At 38.9% G+C, this 26,157-nt stretch overlaps 2 protein-coding genes across 2 annotated transcripts in view; one reads left to right on the top strand and one right to left on the bottom strand.

The window, feature by feature from the left end:
* mmrn2a (multimerin 2a) overlaps nucleotides 1-3,605 on the top strand; it is a 14,710-nt gene extending 11,105 nt beyond the window's left edge. Inside the window, exons 6-7 of the mRNA XM_026224635.1 lie at nucleotides 25-1,507; nucleotides 2,068-3,605. Coding sequence (XP_026080420.1) covers nucleotides 25-1,507; nucleotides 2,068-2,471 — 1,887 coding nt within the window. The 3' untranslated portion in view covers nucleotides 2,472-3,605. The remainder of the gene's footprint in view (nucleotides 1-24; nucleotides 1,508-2,067) is intronic.
* Nucleotides 3,585-26,157, bottom strand: bmpr1aa (bone morphogenetic protein receptor, type IAa). The gene is made up of 13 exons (XM_026224637.1): nucleotides 25,953-26,157; nucleotides 21,262-21,398; nucleotides 16,384-16,660; nucleotides 7,943-8,108; nucleotides 7,743-7,845; nucleotides 7,554-7,650; nucleotides 7,027-7,117; nucleotides 6,523-6,661; nucleotides 6,242-6,434; nucleotides 5,860-6,157; nucleotides 5,604-5,779; nucleotides 4,956-5,086; nucleotides 3,585-4,851 (listed from the first exon to the last, which is right to left on the bottom strand). The coding sequence occupies exons 3-13, from the start codon at nucleotides 16,451-16,453 to the stop codon at nucleotides 4,726-4,728; spliced, it is 1,590 nt and encodes a 529-aa protein (XP_026080422.1). The 5' UTR covers nucleotides 16,454-16,660; nucleotides 21,262-21,398; nucleotides 25,953-26,157; the 3' UTR covers nucleotides 3,585-4,725.

The following is a 26,157-nucleotide window of genomic DNA, read 5'->3' as shown; positions in this document are numbered from 1 at the left end:
TACTGAATGCGTGTCTTGCTCTAGGTGAATCTCCACTCGCTGAACACGTCAATGTCTGAGGTGCGGCAGGAGCAGGAGAGGCTGGATGAGGAGCTTCAGAAGATTGGGCCTGAAAAGAAGACCAATCCTTCACAGAGTCAGTATTATGAGAGCACAGCTGTTTGGGAGGCCATCACACGTCTGGACAACAAAGTTATCAACAACACAGTGAGACTTAGTGGCTTGATTGAAGACCATGAACAAGTGACTGCAAACATTGAGGACCTCCAAAATGGTTGGAAAGATCTGGACGATAAAATAGTCCAGACTGGCCGCGACAGCCAGGTTCAGTTTATGGAGACAGTTTTAGAGGTGGAGGCAGCCAAGGTAGCAGTTCTTGACCGCATTAATGAGCTGAACGGAAACATCAGTGTTCTCCAAAGCACTCTGCAGGAGATGGAGATTGAAGTCGACAATCTCTTTACGGATTATTACAAGCATATAAGTTCGGCAAGAGAGGATTGTGACTGTATTGCGCTTGGAGCATCGGTGACCCAGTTGGAAGAAACTGTAGCTAATGTGAAAGAGATAGCGAATGAAAATAAGCTGGCCCGTGAGCGTAAGGCTCAGGAGATGTCAGACAGTCTGTCTTTGATTCCAACTGTGGAAGATCTGAAACTAGGGCTACAAAATGTGCAAAAGTCTCTTGCTTTTGAACAGGAAAAGAGCAGAATGTTACAGCACAGTGTGATGCAACTCCAGGCCTCTCTTCTGGGCAACCAGCAGGACATTGATATACTCCAAGAGCATGACAGTGCCAAGGTCAAGGAGATCCAGCAACTACATAGCATTTTCAACACCTTGCTCCAGGATGCCATTCGTCATTCGAATGTACTTGAGATTTTGCTTGGGGAAGAGGTTTTGGAGGTCATGGCATGGTCTGATGAGGAAAAAATAAGTTTCTCTTTACCAAAATTGAAGGAAAGCATCAGAGATATGCAAAAACAGATCAATGGACACAGTCGCAGTTTGGCCTCAATGTTGAACTCTGCTTCGCCTCAGGTGATGGCAGCGGATGAGCCCTCAGTGCTTTCAGACTGGCCCTCGGTGGGCATCAAAAGAAGATTTGACCTTTCCGAGGAGTACTCTGATAATGACTTCTGGACTTTAGAGAAAATGGTGAAAGAACTTGCAGCTGACATTAAACAGCTTGAGAAACATCGTTGTCCTTCTTGCTGCAACTGCACTAGAACTCCCCCTGGTGGCGTGAAACTGCAGTCAGAGGTGGATATTTTGCGTAAGGACCTTGAGACCCACCTTAGAGTTTTTAACAGCATTTTCAGTAATACAGAGGGACTTACTGACCCTGAGATATCCGTAGATTTGAATAAACTGTCAGCTTTGATGAAGAGAAAGGAAGCAAAACAGCAAAACAGGAAACAAAGGAAGAGAGCAGATAACAAAGCTGTTCAGACGGGAGAACGAGTGAATTACCGCTTCAAAAGAGATGCATCACTGGAGTCTGCAGGTAAGGACATAAATAAACATACAGTACCTTGCAAAAGTATTCACACTCTTAATATTACAGCTAATGTAACTTACAGGGCTTTCTCTATTAAAGAACTGCCCCATTAAAATTATTTTAATATACTGTTGTTTTATAGTTAGGGAGCCTTGATGGGGGGAAATTATATTATGGCCACAAATAAAAAATGAATGAACCACTTTGACTTAGTTCAATCTTGGCCATGAGGAAACAAATTAGTACAATATGGCAATTATTAAACTAAAATGAGCTAATTAATTAATTGAAACATGACCATTTATTAATAGGTTGTGGGAACAAAATTTTCAGAGACCCTTGCCTTAAATAACGAAATATAACATTTTCTATACAGAAATAATGTAGTTATTTAACATGCTACATTAAGCATGTCAAATGTTTTTCACATTGAACCAAGAGTAAATGTTAGTTGACATTTGTGACAAGAGCACCCCCAGTGAGAGTCAGTTGTAATTGCATTATCTTTTTCTTTCTCAAAGCATTCATATTTTAATGCCTTTTAATTATCATTTGGTTTCAAACAGTGCTTCGTCAGCTCCCAGACAGTCCAATTATGTTCCTGGCCAGCACCACAGAAGGTGCTAACGGACCCGGTACAGTCCTTTTTGAAAGCGTGACCCTAAACCACGAACAGTTATACTCGCCAAAAACGGGCATATTTCGTGCTCCTACTTCTGGTGCTTACCTCTTTGTGGTAACACTGGACTTTGGACCAGGCCCATGTCTGGCTCAATTAAAGAGAGGTGGAGAGGTAGCGGCCTCCTTGCGGCAGAACCAGAGGAAGTTGGGTGCACCTGCAACACGTGTCTGCATCCTAAGGATGGAGCAAGGAGAGGAACTCCGTCTAGAGCTGCTGCAGGGAACGATAGAGAGCAACAACCCACAAGATAACACGTTTGCGGGTCTACTGATGCTCCAGACCACCTGAGAACATGCAACTTACTAAAAGTGCAAAAGGACTGCAAGATGGCAAACATATATAATTATTTTATTTTTTGCACTGCTCAACACTTCAATTTCTCATTCAGTATCTGAGAGACTAAAATAACAGCTAGCAATTCTGAAACTTACCTTTGGTTTCAGTGTGACAACTACGATATTCCTAATAAGCGGAAAAATGGATGTCAAGGTATTTTACTTTTTCAGTTCATACCAAACAAACAAAACAACCCACAGAAAAAAATTTGTCCTAAAATTATATTTGTTAAAGATTACATGGACAAATATTATACAGTTCGAGGCTAATCTTACACAGGGGCTGAATAAAACAAAAAGCAGTTTCAGAATTATACAGGTTATTTAATATATTACATAGCGATGGGCTGGGTGATACTATGGGAGAGCACACTGAAATATCTACAGGCTTATATACAGTAATGGGGAAAAAAACACATCCTTTCAACATATTTCATAACTCAGATTACAGTGAGGTGATGCATTCTCAGTTTTTGGATGAAGTACAGAAGCCTTAGGGCATGGATGCAAAATTCAGCATTTGGGAAAATGTAAGATTCTTCTGGAATAGCCATGATTCAAACTTTCTTTAATGCAGTCAAAAGCTAACCTAATGTTTTAAAAACCCCTTTTAGCCACAGAAAAGCATTTGCTACAGATGATGAACAATTTCATAGATTTAATTTTCATACTTCTTGTATAGTAAGAGCAACAAATGTATATTCATATACAGTAAATCTAGTGTTTCTCTAGCGTACCGTACTGTATGCTGAAGTTATCCACAGATAAAGTTTCCTTTAATAGATCTATTATTTATTTTCAGAATATTTTAAATCCTTTTGTAAGCATGTCAGTAACCTTGACATATTGTGTTAATCAAGATACCCTTTTGACATTTCCGGGCATACTGTTCGACAAAGCACCTTAGTCTGGCACGTAGTATATTCACACATCCTGTCTTTAAGAGTCCAGATAGTGGGGGAAAGAACGATTGTGAATTGTTCAACTACTATTAAAAATCGCATTGGGCTTTTCAATGGCACGGAGAAGAATAAAAAGTAAATAAAACACTGCATTTTCTAAAGAATAAAAAACAAAATGCATGGGAGTTCTGTAAACATGTTGTGCAACATTGTGTGTTTTGGATCGTACCAGTTACCAAGAGCGTATTTTGGCAGCCCTTACTGAAATATAAAAGCACTGATGTCTAACAGATGTTACAGTCGTACCCTTCACCTTCAGCCTCCTCAAAAACATAAACACAGTTCAAACAAGATTCATAACATTGGCAAGGACATACGCTCAGAATATCACCAAATCCTCGAAAGTCACAAAGTAATCCGTACCAAAAAACCTGCACCCAGCATCTCTAAATAAAGTGAACTCGGGGAATGTATCAACCGATCCCCAAAAAAACACTCCACTAAGTTTGGCAACTTTGAAGGGCTGTTCATACTGACCGCAGTGAAGTAAGAAATCGCTGCTGCACTCGACCTGTCAGTATGAAGACTTTTCTTTCCTAATTAAAGTCAGATGTATCTGTAGCTGGTTCACTTTATGAAACTATACGGTCAAAGGCTTACACACTGGGAATGTTTTCTATTTTGAGGATGTTAAAAATAGCATGCTTTAAAAACGCAAACAATATATACAGTTTAAGCAATAGCCATTTTGACAAATTAAACTGCATCTACTGAAAACGCAGCATGCATCTATGTACCTTTAACCTTTTGTGGCAGATGAGAGAAGAACTTTTGTGTATTTAAATCATGATTCTTAAAATGCCACACATCAGGTAGTCTACAACAACTGGACGAGATTATATTGATAGCATATTGTTTTGCTCTGTTGTCAGTTAATCTATTACTATAATATATTACACATCATACATTAAATCACAGTATGCTTTACACAGATTCCATGAGAAGTCAACAGCATTTCATCCATATGGCAGGAAGTCTAAAGAAACATATGCAGAAAATCTTGAGTGTATTTTAAGGCAGTGGGGTCTGTTATTCTTTCCCACTCTACTGTTTCAGTCCGTTGCAGTAATCCTCTCATCCAAGTTTGCAATGACAGAGCTTTCACAGAAAGCAGCAAAGGCACCATTGTCTGATCCAGCAGAGAACGAGAGCTTGCTATATTTCATAGTTAGCTGTGTTACCATCACCGACTCTCCTACTACTCTGTGAAAGGTACAATGATGTCAGAGACGAAATAAAAACCACTCAGATTTTAATGTCTTGCGATTCCACCATTTTTGCTAAAGTCTTCTTGACACGGAGGATGGTCAGGCGCGACGCGGGATTGTGGGCCCAGCATTCTGACATCAGCTTTAACATGGCCCTCAAACACTGGGGAGAAGAACTCTTATTAGATTTCTCTTCTGCACATATTTATCAACTCTACTAATAGTTACTAAATCTGTCAACATGGCGCCATCTGCTGGATGACTCACCTCATCACTGTTCCATCTGTTGGATACAGTGGGCCGCAGTCCTTTGACGCACACAACCTCAAGCATATCCGCATACGACGGATCTGATGGCACCATCTCATAATACGGCGGCTGATAGTCCTCGACGATACCTGGGAAACAATCATTGGATGGATTCTTCAATTATGAATGGTTTAAATGTAAGCATCCACGACAGGAAGTTTCCATTTTAGATCAAAATACTTCAAGTTGCAATGAAACCGAATTAGTGACAGATCTGAATGAAAATTATTATCAAAAACAGAAAACTTGGTTCTATCCATCAGTTGCTGATTGGATGCAGTTCTGAATGCAAGCTTGCAGTTGATTAAAAGAAAGAGGCGGGGCTTATGCAGACAAAACGATTGGACAAGTCAGGGCTTTTTGACTCCACAATCTCCTAATTTGCTGCTTATTAATCGTTAGTAAGGTAGTTGTTAAGTTTAGGTATTGGACAGGATTAGGGATGTAGAATATAGTCATGGAGAATCTATAAGTACTAATAAACAGGCAATATGTTAATAATAGGAATGCTAAAAAGCAACTAGTTAATAGTGAGAATTGTTCCCTATACTAAAGTGATATCAAAAATATTTTAACAAAACAAAAGAAAGATTTGCCAGTGAATACCTCCAGTGACACAGCGTCTGGCTATTTCCCATATAACCAGGCCATAACTGTAGATGTCCGCCATGATGTAGGCCTGGAAGTGGTTCTTGTTCAGAGTCTCATCCAGGACCTCTGGAGCCATATAGCGTCGGGTGCCCATACGTGTGCTCAGTGGGATGTCCACTTCATTTGTGTCACTGAGACAAACAAAGAAAACGTTACTTCCTCAAAATGACTCAACAAAGCACTTCAAAATGAACGAAGAGCGATGAAGCACCTGTTGAATTTGACGGCAAGCCCGAGGTCAGCGATGCAACAGGTGCCGTTTTTCTTTATGAGGATGTTCTTGCTCTTTAGGTCTCTGTGAGCGATGGCTGGCTTCCCCTGCGTGCCGTAGATCTCCGTGTGCAGGTGGCACAAGCCACAGGCTGCAGAGTACGCCAGTTTGAGCAGGGCCTGCGTGTCCAGAGTGGTGAACTTCAAATAGTCATACAGAGAGCCGTTCTCGTGGTAGTCTGTGATCAGGTACAGCTGCGTAGATGCTCCAGTGCCATTAATATCAGCAGCAATGAAGCCTTCAGACAGATCGAAGAGTTGGGTTACACAACTGATTTACAATCTCAAACACTACACATGAACGAGATCATCATGAAGTGTACCTAGTATGTTCTCGTGTCTCATGAGCACAGTTTGGTAGATCTCTGTCTCCCTAAACCAGCTGGCCTCCTCTCGAGTGAAGAACACTTTCACTGCTACCTTCTCGCCCCTCCACCGGCCGAGCCACACCTCTCCATACCTGCCTTTTCCAATAAGACGCACTGTCTGGATCTGCTTGGCAATGGTGCGCTGCACCTGTTAGAATGAGCAGGAACACGGTGTATGAAAAATGAGCACCTACAGTCCTACAAAGACCCTACAGTCTGCATTTCTGATTGCTCACCAGCAGGGGGAGCCCGGAGCCACTGCCTGAGGTCTGAGACTGGTTGATGAGATCTTTCAGAGATTCTCCTGCTGGGATAAAGGCCTCGTCCTGCTCCAGGTCTCTGTGGTAGCGCTGCCTCTCTGTCTGCCACTTATACCTGAGGACACAGTCGAAAACAATATCTTTTTTTACAGCTGTACTTCAAATCCGAGAGCTCTTTCTTTTTTTTTTCTTTTTTTACCAACATGACATGTTTTGACAGATAGCTCAGTAAACAGAAACTAAAAAAGATTGATCTGTTATAAAGGCAAACTTTTCCATCGTTAGTAGTCTTGCCCCTACTTGCAGTAACCGAAGTGTTTCTCTTTTGACAACAACAGGCCATGATGTGGGTGGCATGTGTTTTCAAAGGTACTATGCAAAAACAGCAAGCATTACAGTTAAAGTTAAATGATGTGGAAAAAATGGGCACGTCACAAGCGGCTATTATATGTAAGAGCTTCAGTGCGGTGATGATCTCACCTGTAATAACAGATGACAGTGACACAGATGAGGGTGCAGAAGCACACAGTCACTGAAATGAGGAAGGCCAGCCAGTGAGGGTCTGGTGGTTCTGTAAAGACATGAAGAGAAAACACATGTCCATCATTAAGGCATTAGGTTAACCTGGGCTCAATCAGCAGGCCTGGTCAGAATATTATTTTGTTAAATTTAACAGAATGATTTTGAATTTTTTAATTCTATGATGAACAAAGTTCAGTATTTTTATTTAAATATTAATTTTTCAAATTCAAATTCAAGTTTATTACTGACAATTTTGATCCATTTGTGCTGAATGGAAAACATTAATATACATTAATCCCTATATTCTTTAAGGATATTGATGAAAAATTATGGTATATCATGCTTAACATTACTAATTGATTTTGTCCCAGACAAACCATTCTGGCAACCGTCACTGCGATCTATTTTAGCTAGCTAGATTATGTGTTTATTTTGTTTATTATATAATATGTATGATATTTCAGGTAGTTAGTACTGAAGCATACCAGTGTCTCGAGGCGGTAACTCTGGCTTTAGGTCTCGATTACAAAAGTCAAACTGGCAGCATTCGATGGTTCGACGTGTCTGTGCAAACTGTGAATCCTGTGAATAATCAAATGGGTCAAACTCAGAAAGTCTAATATTTAATTACACAAGGTGTCAAAGCATAAAACACAAGAGACAATGTTTCTTACCTTGCACTGAAAGTGAGAGCCCTCATATTTCATACAGCCTGAGCTTAAGATCACATCTCCATTTTCATCTTCCTCAATGATGGCGAAGCACTGCCCATTTGTCCTGTTATGTTTTAAAGAAAAGCAATCTGCTTAATTTTTTTTGACTACCAATAAACAAAGCACAAACATGTGCAATAATCACAGAGAAGGTGCCTTACTCGCAGGTGTTGTTCTTGGCGTCATCAGGGCAGTGTCCTGAGCAGTGGCAGCTGAGGAAGCGGGCAGCATCCTCTGGGGCCACAGTAGAGTCGCCCCGGGGCCTTCTGGAGTCTGAGCCAGGCTTCACTCCAGTGCCCTGTAGCACATGGTCGGGATTCTGACCCGCTGTAAGGGACAAGACACTAACAATCAATGCCAGGCCGGGTGAGCAGAGAAACAGTATGGCCAGTAGTTGTTAATAAACCAAAGTCTATGGTTCCAGAAACCCACACACTAGTGTTTAATAGTTTGGGGTCAGGAGCATTTTTTAAAACAAAATTAATACTTTTATTCGGCAAGGATGCATTTAATTGATCAAAATGACTGTAAGGATATTTACAATGTTTCTTAAGATCTAGATCTGTTCAAATTCAGTTCCTTTGATATTTATCAAATAATCCTGAAAAAATATTACACCTTGCTAACACTTTTTCAATTCTATGATAATAATAAGAAATGTTTCTTGAGCAGCGAATCAGCATATTAGAATGATTTCTGAAACCTGTGACACTGAAAAGTGGAGCAATGAAGCTGAAAATTCAGCGTTGCCATAAAGAATAAGTGACATTTAAAAAGAAAATTAATAGAAAACAATTATTTATAAGTGTAATAGTATTTCACAATTTTAATTTGTAATGGAATTTTTGATCAAACTAATGCAGCCTCTGTTCGCACAAGATAATTCTTTCTAAAACATTAAGAAAAAAAAAAAACTACGACAAATCTAGGTTAAAATGAAGCAATGTGCATCTTATTTCTCTTCATAAAATCTCTTAAGTAGTGACTTTGATACCAGTCTTTCTGAAGTATCTGTAGCAAACAGTCGATTTAGTTTCCTGTTCTGGCTGACAGTTAGCTAATGACATTTAGGTATCGTGTCAATCCTAAACAAATTCCCCATCCTTCACTCCTCTGGAAACCTGCTCCTGTTCAAATGCAGCCCAACTACCATGTGCATTCATGTATGCCCCTTTCTGTTTCACACCCATTCATTTTTCTTTTTATTTGAATTTCAGTTCAATAAAGGCCTCTGAGACATGTCACTACTGATCTTACGGTCTTATCATCATGTCACAGTGCATGAGCATTCTGTTGAGCATGACTCCAATCCAGTCCAGACCTGTCTGTAACACAGCTAATCACTCACAAAGCAGCAGTTTGAGAAACTGGGCGGCAGGGCGACACGGTGCTCTTTATCAGCTGCATTCCATCTTCAGATCCCATTACTAGTCTGTCTTACACAGCCTTCCCGTGTGCTACTGATCTTACAATTAGACTGGACTTTCCTCTTGGACTAATTCTATTTGAACTCAGTGTTTAACCCAGTTAATCCACAATAGTTATCATAAAAAAAGGTTTTCATTTATAAAGCTCTAAAAACCTTACAAATTTTTAGTGCACTTTATGCAAATATGGAAAAAATAAAGGGTCTCAATTAAACGTACAGGTTCACATGATTAGTGCAAATTTTCACACGACCAGAGCGGTTTATTTCCTGCCTGCATCTTGAGAAGATGATAATGTGACTGCATCAAAGCTCCAAAACGAAATGCTAGTAAACTATGTTAACCAATATATGACAAAGATTTTTGGTACACATTTTCTTTAAGGTGTCTAATATAAATATATGAATATTATGTGTGGTCATAGAATGAGTAAACATCTTGATGGTCACAAGAGTGACCGGTAGGATAACAGTGAACTTAGGTATGCTTCCTATAGCAGTTGTTAGTGAAAATTACACTGAAATTTTGCAATGCCTGTCACGATAATTAAATAACCGTCCAATCACGATTATTTGATTTAACCGCAATTATTTTAAAGGGGATTAAGGGGGAGTCGTACACTAGGGCTGAAATGATACATCGAGTTACTCGATTAACTCGATTACAAAAATTCCTCGAGGCAAAAACCCTGCCTCGAAGCCTCATTAAATTCCTATGACGCGAAAGGATCTGATTTACATGGACCATTGTTCAATATTCAGGAAGCACATCATAGCGTGTGATACATTTTGAATTTAGTTGGCGCGATGGCGGAGAGTAAAGATGTCCATAAACGGCAGAGAATGTCTAAAGTTTGGGATCATTACATTCTTAAAAAAAGACTAGAACAAGGTGCAATGTGTCTACTATAAAGTAGACCTGGCATTCCACAGCAGGACAACTTCAATGATTCAGCATCTGAACCCGAAAACATCCACTCCATGCTGTTACACCAAGCGTCGCTGAAACAAGGTACCGTAAGTAGCAAACGTATTCACGTTCAATTGCAAGAAAAAAAAGAACCCCTTCACACACTAACACGCATGCACCCTCGTCTCTCTCACGCGCCAGTCAGACCAATCGTGGCAATGCATCACATATGCTTAAACTTAGCCACACAACAATAATTTCAGTATGTATTCACTGTATACACCGGGACGTGATGTTGTGACGCGATTTTTCGAACGGATGCTTCACCTAAAATGCACCGTGATGCAAGTCAAATGCAGTGTTCTATTGAAAATGAATGTATGCAACATCAACACCCTCAGAGCGTTTGTTCTCTGCTGCTGGGAACTTTGCCTCAAAACGTAGGGCAAGCCTAAGTGCTGAGCATGTGGATATGTTGACGTTTCTCCATTGCAACTATAAGCTGTTGTAGAATCTGAATCTTACACTCCAAAAAAATATCTAAAAAAGGATTAAAAGATAACAACATAATTATTTGCCAAACCCTTAAATTATATAATAAAAGTCAGACATTTAAATCGCAATAACCCTTACTATTTTTAGACAATTAATCGTCAGCCAAATTTCATAATCATGACATGCCTAGCAATGACAAAATGTTGCACTAAATTAAAGATTCAAATGTAAGAAATAAATAATAAGTATACGTTTTTTTTAATGCATAATAGTAACCCCTGGAATCAAACAGTTTAAAATAGCTCGGCAAAAATATAAAACAATTTTTATGACTGCAGAAATATGTTAATTCAGTACACACATTATCTCACCTGTCACAATCGAGACCAACCATAAAACACAATTTTTCACACACTTTTCCCAAACATTCTTAAAACACAATTACTGATTATTTCAAAGGGTTACTAATGACGCATCATTGGATATATTCTTGTCTGGGAACAATTTGGGATTAAACAGTTGAACAAGAGAGCTGGGCACAATTCACTGCATAATTCAAATGGATCGCCTACAATGTACTGAAAATGTGATTGATGATTACATACAACTCAATATAAACACAGTATGAGCCTAACAAAATAGGCAGCCAGAAAGAAATGCTATTAGAAATATGATATCATGAAGAACAAATGTTTTTCCTAACATGTGTAAGCATATCACATCAGTTTGCTTTGCAACCGTTGAATGACCCACGGCAAAACAAAACTTTAATATTGAATCAAACTTAATAAAGTTAAAATGGATTTTACCATGCTGTGAGTGCTTAAAGAGAAAATTCTGTTATCATTTCTTGCCCTCGTGTTGTCCCAAACCAATAAAACTTATTTTGTCTTGTACAATATTTTGGGAAAATATGTTATTCATTCAAACAATGACAGCCAGCGCTGTTCAATGTTGTTTTTGGTTTGGAACAACACGAGGGTGATTAAAAGATTACATTTTTGGGTGAAACGCCTCTTTAACACTCCACAAGCCATATTATGTAATGAGGTTCATGAGACATAATTTGTTTTAGTCATTACTGTTGTTTATATAACAACTCTAGTTAAAGTTGCAGATTGAAAACAATTTTACAATATTTGCTTAAAACAACATTAAATCTTGAAGGTGTGGAAAGAGGAAATTGTGTTGGTATCCAACGTATCCAACAGCATTATGGGAGTCAAAAACTAAATGCGAGACGGCTAGAAACATTAACAAAACCGTCGATCAAAACACAAACAAGACTGCTGGAGAAACACCCTGAGAAAACAGAGCTGATAGAGGCAGAGCAGTTAAATGTCCAGATAAGGCCTGTGAAGCTGCGAGACGCTACCTTTGATACGCTCAGTCTATCAGAACAATTCTAGACCGCAAACTAAATGACGCACTCAGCCTCTCAAGTGCTCTCGTTCAGGGTGGAGACAGACTCCATCTTTCTTACTTAAGTGGATCCAACACACCATCTAATGTTACTTTACTAAACTATAAAAATCAACTCTTAAAAAGAATTACACCGTCTAGACTTAATCTGATTCAACTGCTCGCAAGGGATTTCAATGAGGTCATTTCAGTAATTGAGCTAGTCATAAAGCAAATGTAAGAGGTTGTGTGGCCTTGAGCCCATGCAGGCTAAGGGAGACAGTCCCCCTTTATGTCGGCAGATACTGATATGCAGCGCTAAGATGGAAATTTTGCATTAGAAGAAGGCTGGACAAGGATCAAATGGGCAAAGCCCCAAAGGGGAGCCCAGGGATCCCTCTCCTTCACTCTTTACTCCTCTTCTCCATTCTCTCTACTCAGGGTGAGTGCTTGAGGAATGACTTTGGAATTGAAGGATCTTGAATCTGGTTTTCATTGTAACTGCACAAAAATCTATGGGCGTGCCAGAAAAGTGCAACTAACAATGTTAGGACTTCAAAACCCTTCAAGATAGCTGTAAGCAGTCCTTCTGACTGGGCAAAGAATCTCTGTCCACTGCTGGCCTGTGACTGGTTGTGGGCGATGACTGATGTGTCAGAGGAGCCCATTAGAGCCTCCACATTCACATGTGTGCCTAATTTTGCCGCCAGTTACAGTGGAGTCTGAGGTCTGGCAGATCATCCCCCCATAATGAGACTCTCCAGCAGATACACACCATTACCCTCTCTCTCTAACTTGAGAAAAAGAGCAAAGGGAGGAAAATGAAATAAATAAATAGATTTCAGTCTACAGCAAAGCTGAATTACACAGTTTCTCTTCACAGCTATGCATTGTTTCATTGACTACATCCCACTTCACATTAATCCTCACACACGCCACTTGAAATTGAACTTGGAAGACTGTGAATTAAATATAGTGTTATTAAGTCAGTTTACTGAAATAAATTGTCTGTGTCATTTCTAGGGCAATTTTACATGCATTTAATTTGTTCACCTCACTAAATTAAATGCCTGCCTGCATTTAAAACACGTTTTCTTCTCCCCTAGGAGGAGTGCTAACTTCATTCACTATTCAATCCAGGTACAAGTGCACAATTACTTGGGGGAAAAAAGCACTTTGCACTACTGGAGGCAATTGAGGGCTTTCAGTCGCCAATGTCACCTCTCTGTTTCTTGAAGATTATGTTTCAGAGGTGCAGACACCTGCCTGAAATTACATCTCAGGGGTGCATTTGATGAGCAAGGTAAAAAAGATGTACTATAGAGGTATTTAACTAGCCGTTACACAACTGTAACACTGAGAGAAACAACAGCGCATTGAGAAGTCAAATGTCCTCGCCTTCACGCGGTCTCAGATTTCAACCATCTCCTACTTTTCTGCTGCATCTGTACAAAAATACACTGACAAGGACATTAGACTGATGTTTGATATAATACGAACTCCAAAGGAAAACTGAGCTGTTTGAAAATCTGACTACTTGGCATGTTAAAAGACCACTTTTCTTTCTCTCAACTAACTGATCAAAACTGAATAAAAGACCAGGCTTTTAAAAAATAGAGTTCATCTGCAGTGGCATGGGTTGAATCCAAGTGTGGACTAAATATGATTCATTTAAAACTTCTCAAACATACACTTTAAAACAAACAAATAAATAAATGCTTTATTTGTTAAAATCAAAAATGTAGGTGAATAAAAAGTAATAATTTTTTTTAAGATCACTGAAGTTCTATAGTCAGTGTAGAACAAAGCATGCAAGTCTCTTGTGGCAATATCTACAAATCTACTAAATAGGGGCTTAAATCTGAAGATCAACAGCACAAAAGTATTTCCGGAGAAAAAAGTGTGTTTGGAATAGTTATTACCAACTAGCAATTGTGAAGTGCCATAGAGGAAATGGTTAATGTGCTAAAAAAGGAAGAGAGAGCGGCAACGATCACTTCTACAGCTTCCTCTAGTGGGGGGCCCCTCAGAGGCTCGTGGTTCAGGAGTGAGTCATGACGGGAAAGATGTCTTTTGAACTCCCTGGCATGAGTAAACACACCTCGGATATATCTGAGGGGGTTCTAACTCGGAGAACAAAGTATAGTTTTACGCAGTTCAGAGTTAAAATATGTTAGCAAACAATCTAAGCTAAAATATAAAGCAGTAGGCTTTTCAATGCAAACTAATTTTTAAACTGCTTTCAGAGTTATCGTTTGCTGCTGTTTGCCTTCACAGCTCATTGATTGTCCGCGGGCAACCATCAGTTAGTTTGTCTCAGGGAGGGCGTTTTTATTAAACAAAGGTATCAGTATTTTTTTGACATCAGTAAACATAACGTTATTAAGCATATGGAAACGTTAAGATGGGCACATGTGGTCCCTGTCCAGCATGAAACAAAGCAACGCATTCTTATTTTTTGTAAAATAAAGTCCTGTCTGTGGAATTAAATTGCCTGTGGCATGAGACTATAGTTACGGCCATTCTGTGTGATATTGTATGCTAATTTCGATTACTATTATGTTACCATATAACCGCTATGTATTTCTTAATTTCTTCAAAAGGGTCTGTATGCATTTAATGAGTATTTGATAAACTCTGCATTCAGAATTAAATATTGAAATGCTTGAGGTGAGCTCTCACAGTAGCTCTGGAGATCATATTTATGTGGACTGCTCATATAACAAATCTCAGAGCAGAGTTTGCATAGAGAAGTTGCACCTATCACCTTGTTCGAATGCCACTTATATGCTTGAGCCTGTGCTTGGTTTATAATAAGAGTATGGATATTGTATGAATAAGTAGTGTTGTCAAAAGACCCGGTACTTCGATACCAAGTCGGTACTAAAAAAATGTAAATGTGACGGTACCAAGTTTCTTTAAGTACCGAGGTCCTGTTCAAACCCGGTTCAGCGCTATGATTTCCGTGAAGCAGAAAACGAGGACGGAATCTCAAAATCCAGTCATGAAAATGAAACTTACATTTTAATATGGACAGTCATGGAATTTGTCAAAGTTAGCATAAATTAGTCAAATCAAATCCCCATATGGACCAGTATCTGTAAATGTTAAGCCGCAAAAGTTGTTTGAAATATGAATCCGTGTTCTGCGCGTCTCTGTGTGAATTAATGAATGGGTTTGTTTACTACATAGACTGAAGCGCATGACGCTTGCATTAATTTCAGCATCTGAGCTTCAGAGTTCTCCCTCCATCAATCGATCTGAACTTTTCAGTTCATCTCAATGGACGCATAGTGCACCTGTATTTGATGCTCTGTAAACTCTTTGTGAAGACGCACGACTCACCGTCGCTTTACTGATAGAACTGTTTCTCACACATGTAAAGAGAGAGAGAGCAAGAGTCTTACCACGCTGGATCGACACACTATATGTAAACTATTCTTTGTCTTCTCCTGTCAAAATAATGGAGTTCATTTAGAATTATTCATTTTCGAACAAGCAGAAGACATACCGGTTACTCCGGTAGTGGGCGGAGCTAATGCGCAAATGGCAATTTCATTGGCTGGCGTTGAATAGTACCGTCCGTGTTATGATTTCAGCAAATCAGTTTGACCGAACGCAGACAACGTGATTAATATTCATGAACCCAGCAGCTCATCAATTCATAGTGCATTGTATATACATTAGTATGATAGTAGAATTAGTAGTAGTATTATCTTTTAATAATAATTAATATGATCTATTACGATTTTTTTTACAGAAACCCTCAATGACCAAAAATATCTTAAGCATCAGTCTTAAGTTCAGTTAAAATGACAAATATGCATTCATTAGGCCTAAAAGTTAATTTTTACATAAAGGCATTGTGCTAGAAATATTATTATTATTTAGTAAAATGTATGTAATACTGCTACTACTGTTGAAAATTTTTATAAAACTTTATTTTTTAAAGAAATAAATCACAATATTTCTTCCATGTTTTAATTTTAATAGCAAATCCCCTTTATTTAGCAAAAATAAAATGTGTTCATAATTTCATAAGTTAAAAGACAAATTAAAATTGGGTGAAACTTGTTTACTGTTTTTCATAATTATATAACTTGTAGAAAAACTTTAAACACAATTTTAAATAAATATGAAAGAATGGCATCGGTTTTATTTTTAGTTTTAGTTTTATTTTTTTTTTAAATAAGCATATTTTTGTGTTTTGCTTTGGTACCAAAATTGGTACCGAGAACCGTGGATTTTCACTGATATCGGTACCGAATACTGAAATTTTGGTACCGTGACAACACTAGATATAAGCTAAAGCTACTGTAAATTAAGATGAAGACAAGAACACAGGTGTGAAGAAAAGAAAACACCCTTACCTCCAGCACAGAGCCTCAGAAGCAGGCAGAGTTTGGCCAAAACCACAGTGACATACAAAAGCCGAGTCATCGTCAAACAGCGGCGTCGTAACCTTTGGGCTGAGGATGAGATCAGTGATGACGGCTGCTTATGCTCCTCGAATCCCAGTGAACACTAACGTACAGGTGCAGAAGTAGTGATTATGGCTGAAGAGATGCAGAGAATGAGAGGAAGAGCTGGGGGGTGATGATGATGGCACTAGACACTCAGAGATCACTCCTCATGGGGTCCACGGCACTAAAATAATAAAAGAAACAAAGTGATGAGCAGATCATGTCTCAATGCATCTTTCTAGACGAGTTAAAACACAAAAATTCTAAAATCATCTATAGCTTAATAATTACTCCGTATTTCAAGGAAAAAGCAGATTTGATTAAGTAGTGCGGTCATTTTTCTTGGCAGCACTGAACATCATTGCCCCCTTGTTTTTTCTGGGATTGACCCCTGAACCCGTCAGGCCGGCGCTACTCTTGAATGCTGAAAAATGCCCAAATAATTTGATGAAGGATGTTCCGCAATTACCCCGTTGGCCCCTTCCAGCGTTAATAACGTGATGTGTCTGTTCCCTTGTAGGCCTGTGCGTCTTGCTGCAATTAGTGGCCTTGAGCGAAGTCTGTCCTGGGGGGGGGCAAATTAGTGGCGAAGCGGGCCGGTGTCTGTCACTTCTGATTTGCCCAAAGTGGACAAAGAGCCCCGACCTCTGCCCCACTTTCACACATCCCTGACCGGATAACAAGGGAACAAAGCTAGCCTCTTCAAAGCAAGGGGACAAGATAGCTGTGAAGGCACCTACACACAGAGACAAGAGTCTGAGGCTAGCTCTGAGGCCTGCTGCAAAGATGATGCCTCACAACTTACCAGGTGGGATCACTTTCAAACACATTAGAAAAAAGAACGGTGTAAAGAGATTTGTTAAATTTATCAGTGTACACTGATTAGGTGAAGAAATCATATAACGAGATGCAGAAAATAACAACTTGTCTTTTGCTTTAGGAATGAAATATGGGCTAAAAACCCACAACATTCATGGTTGAAGAAAGAGTGGAAAGAGAGGTATCAGTACAGGAGACTGTTTAGAGGTATCAGCCACCAGTATTGAAAGAACCAGAATCACATGATCGGATCTACACACACACACACACACACACGCACACAGTGTGGAGAGAAGGACACCCCTGAAAACAGCTTACTATACTTCTAATATTAGACAAATTAAATCTACTGCTAAACCTCAAAGACTTTCAAATAAAACAAGTTCAGTGATCATGTGTCTTGAATGGACATCTATCACGATTATTGCTTCAAAAGAATCACAGATCTTAAAAAGCAATATATAAGGCACTCTATGTTTCAGTAGACGCTCCTGGAGCTTTGCCCTCTGAAAGGCTGTGATGGCGCCATAAATTTATGTTAGGAGGCTGAATGAATAGGGGTATTGTATGGGGATGTGTAACTATGGTGCACCTTTGGAGTCAACCTGAAGGCCTGGCTATGCTTCATTTTCTGAATTCTGCTTATTTTGTGTACTAGATGGGCACAGATGGACGAGTTTGGCACTCTTCTGTCTCAACATTTCACTTTACGTGTGCGCTGTTGTACACACACTATCCACACTGACACAAAATTGACATCACACAGTGCACAGAATGCAGTCAGCCAAAGTAAACTTTAGGCTTCATACTTGACCATGAATCTCTCTCGATCCCAGAGGAAGGAGTCATAATGTGCAGAACATAATTCAAGGGTTCCCTCACGTCAACAAGCCAACATTAATGACATAAATTGCAACAACATACAGACGGTTTGGGCAGGGGTTACAACTAGAAGAAATAATATTATAAATCTCACTTTGCCTCTCGTATCAGTTCTAACTACAGCCTGCATGAGGAGCAGAGTGGTCTGGTGTTTGTCTCCCCCTCACCCCCGCTCCCTTGGCCTGGGTCTCTGGTCCCTCTTGGGGCCCCTCCTTACAGCAGGGCTCCCAGTACTGGAGGCTGCCTTCACTCAGTGTCGGCTCTATGCCCAACATGCCTTTCAAGGCCTGCTAGACTGCAGGGCAGACTTTCTGGCTCCGTTGCCATTGTTTGCTTGGCTGCTTTGCGCCTCATCCCAGGAAAGGATTAACATAAGAATACTTAGGCACATTGAGATGTGCCCCACGACCAACTCTCTCTCTTCTATCATCTTCACTGAAGTCCCAAATCTCTTCCTGACACAACACCAATCACTGTCAAGCAGCTGCATCGCAGAGAGTAAGTCAAGCAGAGACTTTAAAAGTAGCACAAGACTAGTGACACAGCAGTGGATCACAGGAGAAGAACAAAAGTTAATCTGTGGAGCACTTGGGTGCAATATGAGCTCCTTCGGCCAGATTCCTCTTGGAGGGGTATTGGGTTGAGACACCATTTCTAAAACAAAGCCTCCAAAATTTGAGAACATTTTGGCAGAGACGTTAAGAAACTCAGCTTGACTAACTAAAATCTGAACAGCTCGTCTGTGAAACACGAAACTCATTGAAGAAGCAGATTTGATCGTTGTGCTTTATAACTGGACTAATTACCCCAAAATTATTTCAAATGGCTGACTGCTTGATGTGTCTTGATTACTGTTGGTATCTATCATTACAGCATTATAGCCCCATTTCCACAGCTGGAACTTTACCCAGGAACTAGGGACTTTGGGCTGCAACACAGTGTGTTTCCACGCAGGAACCAGGATCTAAATAAAGTTCTTGGTTAAAAATTGCCCCTTAGAAAGTCCATGCTCGCAAGTTAGTACTTTTTCAAAGGTCCAGAACTTTCGGGGGCGGGACTTGCCACTGAGTGATTCTGATTGGTTGAGATCATGCAGCATTGTGATTTCAACCACTATTTATTCAGATAATTTTCAAAATATTACTGTTATTGTGTCATGAAATGTAGTTTTAAAAGTATTTCAGGCAAGAATGTAATTGTTTAAAACTCAAATCTGAGGTTTATTTCTGAAGATGATTTCGGAGACAATCAGCTCCATGTGATCAGCGGGAGCTCAGTGCTCGTGTTTACCGATGAGAGCAGTCTCGACTCGGCTAGTCCTTCTGACATTTACAGCTAGCTCTGATGTCTCTTTAGTGGTTAAACATAAAATATAATTAGCTTTGGGTAAATTTAACAGGTAATCTTTGGTCTTTATTCAATTATTCTATTAATATGTTAAAATGTTAAAATGATGAAAAGAGACAATGTTTGATATAATATTTTGTATTTAACAGGTAATCTTTGGTCTTTATTCAATTATTCTATTAATATGTTAAAATGATGAAAAGAGACAATGTTTGATATAATATTTTGTATTTTACTCATATTACTCATTGTAATGTAGGCAAAATACACATTCACTGAACTACATATTTGTGGCTATTAATATATTTAAATTAAAAGTAAAGGAGGCAGTGGTGTTAAAATAATATTTCAATGTTATTGTACATATGCAGTGAGGAAAATAGCGGTAGCCAAGGAGCTTACTGATGCAAAGTCAGAACTACCAAGGATGCAAGTCCGAAATTTGCGTACTTTGTATTGAGAAACACACGCGGACCTATGTCACCAGACTATTTGCCTAATCTTCACAGTACTTTAGACCACTGTGGGAATGCAGAAAGCAACAATTCTGGTGGGAAAAAGTTCCTGGTACAATTGTTCTGGGTAATTTCGATTGAAACGCAGCTTACCGTATTTTGCAGACTATAAGTCGCACTTTTTTTTCTCCATAGTTTGGCTGGTCCTGCTATTTATAGTCAGGTGCGACATATTTATCAAAATTAATTTGACATGAACCGAGAGAAATGAACTAACAGAAAACTTTACCGTCTACAGCCACCAGAGGGTGCTCTATGCTGCCAGAGATGCTGCTCAGTGCTCCTGTAGACCACATTGAAGACATAGAGCGCCCTCTTGTGGCTGTAGACGGTAATGTTTTCTCTTGGTTCTAAATAAATGCGACTTATACTCAGATGCGACTTATAGTACGAAAAATACGGTATGTTATTAATGTTATTTATCATTGCTTTTTCTTGTTTATCATGAGTCAGTATTAAATGGAATTTGTTATTGTGCTTTCCTCCCTATTGTAACATAAATGGGAATGTCTCACACCAGAGGTAGGACATTTTTATGCTATGGACAAACAAATTCATCATTTATGAATTAATCATTTATAAATATCTTCATTTCATGGAGACTTAATAAATCAGTTCCCCCGAAAGACATTCTGCAATGTATTATATTTTTCAGGTTTTTTTATAAATAGGAGCAAATATGTATATAGAAAAGTCTACAAATTTCCTGGAATTACCGAAGCTACCGAACTCTTTATCTAGTCTTCATTTTTGAGCCATTTCTAGACTTATAATGACAATGCTCTGGGATACCCTTTACTTAAAGGAACTTTGGTAGACACATTTATCAATATATTTTCATAGAAAAATGTCATTATCATTAACCAAATTACTTCTTTTTTTAAGAGAAAATAATTTTTCCTCTGTGAAAATTCCTCTCTGGATATTTCACAGCTTAGCATCTGCTAACCATAAGTCTGCACCTCAGGTGTGTGAGAAACTCAGTAGGGCTGGTGCCTTGGAAACCAGCTACACATGGATGAACTTTAACATGTTTTTTTTTTCTAAAATTAAATCCCAGATCTAAACATATGGAAACCATTTGTTGCAGTCTGGTCATCTCTAGTGTAGGTAGCATTTTTATCTACTGTGGTCATGTAATCACCACATGAAAATACACTTCTTGGATGTTTGTACTGCAGTGGATGTCAGAAGAAGTGGCTTTTTTTAGCTGTTTCCTTACCGTACAGATAGATCCATTTCTGTGAAGCATGTTGGCATAGTGTTTGGTAAGCATGGATGTTGGCTACAGGTGTCATTCGGATCCAGGTGGCTGAATGTCCAAATGGCATCTGGATTCTGGCATAGTACCACAAAACCCTGTAAAATATGGAAGAGAATCTTTTATGCAGTAAAGTATGTTACATTTTTGTTGTTTTTGATATCGAACTTTAATAAATTCAAAAAATACAATGGTATGGTAAAAGAGTGATAAATATTTGACTGTATCTTTAAACCAAGGTAACATGAGCACCCAGTTAATAGTTGGAACCAAATCACCTAGATTATTTTTATTATCCAGTCAGCATAACCTACAGTAGTAACAAAGGTGAAGCACAGATACTCCAGAGGAATGAACAAGTGAAAAGAGATTTGATAAAGCGGCTAAAACATTGTTTCTATACCTGCCATATAGGTTAGGTCAATCCATGATAACAACTCATACTTCAGAAATCTGTGAAAAGAACTTTAAATAACTTTTCACTTAAAGTGCATCATGTTGAACCTACAACATCGCTTAATTGAAAAGATGAATGAGATGAAGGAGAGCAACTAAAGGGAGTAAAAAGGTGTTTTTTAGATGTATTCTTATTCGCAAATGTTATAAATTCAAAGTCAAATAAGTATTTAGATATGCAAAACATACAGTACTAACAAAAAGTGAGTTACATTTAGACAAAGGCAAGTCTAACCAGCAACCAACAACAATAATAATAAAATAAATATTAATTTTTGGACATTGTTAAAATTTACCATGTGATTAAAATTAAAAGGTTATTGTTAGAATAACAGCAGCTTTAAACAGAATTGGCATAACATATGTAATCTCTTGCATGCACAGGGAAAATAACTTATCCACTTTTTCCATTCATAAGACCTCTGAACACACCAAGTTTGTGGCTTTTTCTTTATTAATAATTAATTTAGTGACTGTGTTGAAGCTTAATGTGAACAAGCTATTTTTTGGTTTGATTTGCATTGTCTATATTTATATGTTATATAGCCAAACTGGATACTGTGTGAAGAAAACTGGGCAGGATGTGAACATGCTGGAAAAACAAAACACTGTTCATCTGTTTCTTGTATACAGAACAGAAATCACCAAAATACTCGACCCTACTACAAAGGCATTAATGTTCAGGTAAGTAAGCTGTTTGGTTACTTGGATGGGTTAATGGTATAGTTCACCCAAAAATGTAAATTTGCCAAAAACTTACTCAGGCCATCCAAGAAATATACGAGTTGTTACTTCATCAGAACAAATTGCTTTACTTTCTATGCTGAAGAAAGAGTTGTTATGGATTAAGGGCTCGTATTTTGGCCAGAAGCTATCATTTAAAGTAAAAATGCCTTAATGATGGATGGATGAATTACACAAGTACATTATGTGATGGACAGGAGCCATGCGGATCCCTTGTGGATTGTTTTGATGTTTTTTAATCAGCTGTTTGAACTCTCATTTAGACGGCACCCATTCACTGCAAACGATCCACTGTTGAGCAACTGATTTTCTCCGAATATCATCCGATGAAAAAAAATCTGGATACCCTGAGGGTAGGTACATTTTCATTTTATTTTTACTAAACTATTCTTTTAACATCAGCTTTTTAAAGCAGGACAAAGAGACAATATCAAAAGCTTATAGCCTGCCACCAAGTGGAATTAGACTAGTTGCAGTACAAATAGAAAACTGCTGGTATAAGCAAGGCCTGGTGTGTCAAAGGCATTCCGGGCATTACAGCTATCACAAGATGTGCATTGCATGTCATAAAAAAAAAGAAAAAAGAATACAGGCACGTGTAATTCAATTAACTATGTCTCTACAACCAAATGAAATCCCCTAAATAATATGGTTAACAAGCATTGTGACTCATTACATGACCAGACCGGAGTCTTTTTGGTTGTCTTTGCACTAACCCAGCCCATCACTGAATTCACCCTATCCGGTGCCACTCTAAATAATTTACTCCGATAGCCAAGTGTATTTAAAGCAGATCAATACCATTAAAGGACAGCTGGGGCATACTGAATAAACAGAGACCACTCTCTCCAGCATTGCACCAGCCTCCCACTGCATAGCTTCTTCCAATCTATCTTTATCCGATCTGCCATCACACTAACCAACAGTGGCATAGAAAGAGTTAAAGAAATCAATGGCTCTCCCTCACTTTCCTCTCAGCCACTGGAAGCACAAGCACAGAGGACTCCACAGCCTTCAGTAATTGTTAAAGAAAAGTCTGTTCAATAAGGCTCAGTAGCGTGTATCAAATGGCCGCGCTCATCTAGGATTAGTTTTCCACCTTTTAGATCAGAATGATATGACTAAATGGTGGGGGTGATGCATCAGCACCTATACGAGGGGGTTTGGGTGATACATTCGGGGCCAGGTCTGAGGTGGCCGTGTGTGTTTTTCCCTCTTGATTAGCCATCCTGTCTCCAGAGCGAGTCAGGGAGGGTGGGGGACTGACTTCAGACGGCGCAGCAGCCTGAGGAACGCAGGCAGGGATGTGAAACCTGATCTACACTGCCTCTTAACCCTCCCGCCCCCACACCCCCTCTTCCCCGCGCTGCCACCTCGCCACAGACTCACTGCAATCCGATCCCTTGCACTGCGGTTGAGATTGAAACACACTCCTAGAGGGCTCCAGGGCAACTCAATCTGGGCCTAACTGATATTTAAAAAAACAGATAGAATGGGAAAAACATATGTGTTTATCGCTGTACGATATCGCAGCCTTTTAAGTAATTAATTCATTGATTTGCGCACATTGTGTGAGGTCAGATCTGAGCCAAATAGAATATATAAACATGTCGATAAGAGGTAAAACAGGCATTTTTTTCCCCAAGTACTGAGGCTGCAAGGGATTGCTAGGGGTCTGTGGATATGTTTAGAGAAAAACAGTGTATAATTAAAATTCTAATAAAACAATATAAAATTTATTTTTAAAAAAGTTATAAAATACCTGCTGTAGTTGATAGACTGAAAAATTGATTTAAATAATAAAAAAATGGTTGGTTATAATTATAATAATAATGAATTTAATAGAAACAAATGATTTTTCCTATAGAGAAAGGGAGAGAGCGATTTATAAAACTAGGTATTTACACACACACTAAAAAACTATTTAAATGCCTCATAGGTGTGAAAACCCCTACACTTCACCATCTATTCACTTCGGAGGAAAAGCACATGACCATCACATCTGCACGACAATTAATCATTAATTAACATTCAAAGTAAGACTGAACAAATAATTGCTCTAGCAGTTACTGTAAATACACCGTCACATGCTACACAACACAAATAACAGGACATTCAAGAGGTCACCGTTTTGCCCATTATTAACATAATAGTTCACCCCGAAATTTACATTAGTTCATCCTTTACCGATCACCATGTCATTCCAAACCTGCATGACGAAAGTAAAAGATTCTGTATTTTGGGAGATTTTTTTTGTTTTTTTTTACTGTGTACATAAATGGCGACTTTGATCCCTAATATTCTTGCTAACATCTCCAGAAACTTCCAGAGCACAAAAGGGTGAGTAAATGATGACAGAATTAAACACACCCAGGTTTTGTTCTCCTCAGCACAGTCTTCCAGACACTGATATTTGTTTCAGAAGAGATCCTACATCAAGCTGTGGAATGCACAGATGTCTGGCACGTATATACTACGAGCCTTTAGCTTTAATTTAATAAATTATAAAATTTATCCATTTTCCACAGACTAAGCCTCTCTGCTCCAGGCTTCACATGCAGTGTTACCATCTGTTTTTTGACCTCCTTGATAAGGTAAAGGAGCAGAGCAGACCCCCTTCCCCCAGAACTCCTAAATTAAAAGCAGCTTTTGTATGGAGCGGGTTAGAGGCATTGCCCAAAGAGAGACTAAAACTGGAAAGCAGTACAAAATGTACAGTAAAACCGACAGTATTTAAATGTAATACATTTCCACAAACCTACGCATACAATATGACACAGAAGCAGCTTTTTGCATTGAGACAAGGATACGTGAGCAAAACAGCCTGAAGTTAAATAACAATCCATGAAAATAATATATAATTCAAAATATAAATAAGCCCAGAAAGAAACAAACATGAAATGTAAAGGAGTTTCTATAAGAGAGGTAAATAAACATTTAGAAGCAACACACAGCTGTCAAATTATTATGGAAGTTGTTGCTAGCATTTCGCGACTGTCGCCTTAATAACTTTTCACTCGGACTTTTACAAACGTTTTTATTGACGTTGTCTAAAAACAAGATTAATGTTATTTTAAACATAAAGATAAGATTACAAAGACACTGTATTGCTTTGAAGCAAGACGGTTCTTATTGGTATTTATGGGAATACATTTAAACGTATTTTGACTTGCTAACGGCGATAGCACACTAGCTATCATTCGACTCGCTTCACTCAAGAGGAAATCTCCTGACAAAATCCTTTAATAAACGCATCATGCTCATCGTTTTTTTCTCTTTAAGCCTCGTACATTTGTTTACTGCGTAATAAAAAAATAATAACACCCCACGGCAGTCGGTTTTGCCTTTGTACCGCGATTAAAACATTACGTGGAAAATTGAAAATTCAGCGCGACAAACTTTCGCGAGACAGCGTTTAGCATTGGCAAGCTAACACTTTCAGTTACACTTACCGAGAAGATTCTTCAGCAAATCTTATTTCCGTATACTCTGTCAGTTTATTGCGCTCTCCAATAACTCAGGAGTGTTCGTTTGTAGTTGTGATCGTGATGGACTCTAATTGAGGTCTGTTAAGGGTCTAGCACTGACCATCACAGTAGAGCGTCCTGCACTTACTGCACTACACTGTCTGACCGCAGACGCGACTCCACAGCGCCC

This window comes from Carassius auratus, chromosome 38 (genome assembly GCF_003368295.1).
Source record: "Carassius auratus strain Wakin chromosome 38, ASM336829v1, whole genome shotgun sequence".
In the NCBI taxonomy this organism is placed as follows: domain Eukaryota; kingdom Metazoa; phylum Chordata; class Actinopteri; order Cypriniformes; family Cyprinidae; genus Carassius; species Carassius auratus.
This window is presented reverse-complemented; position numbering and strand designations above follow the sequence as displayed.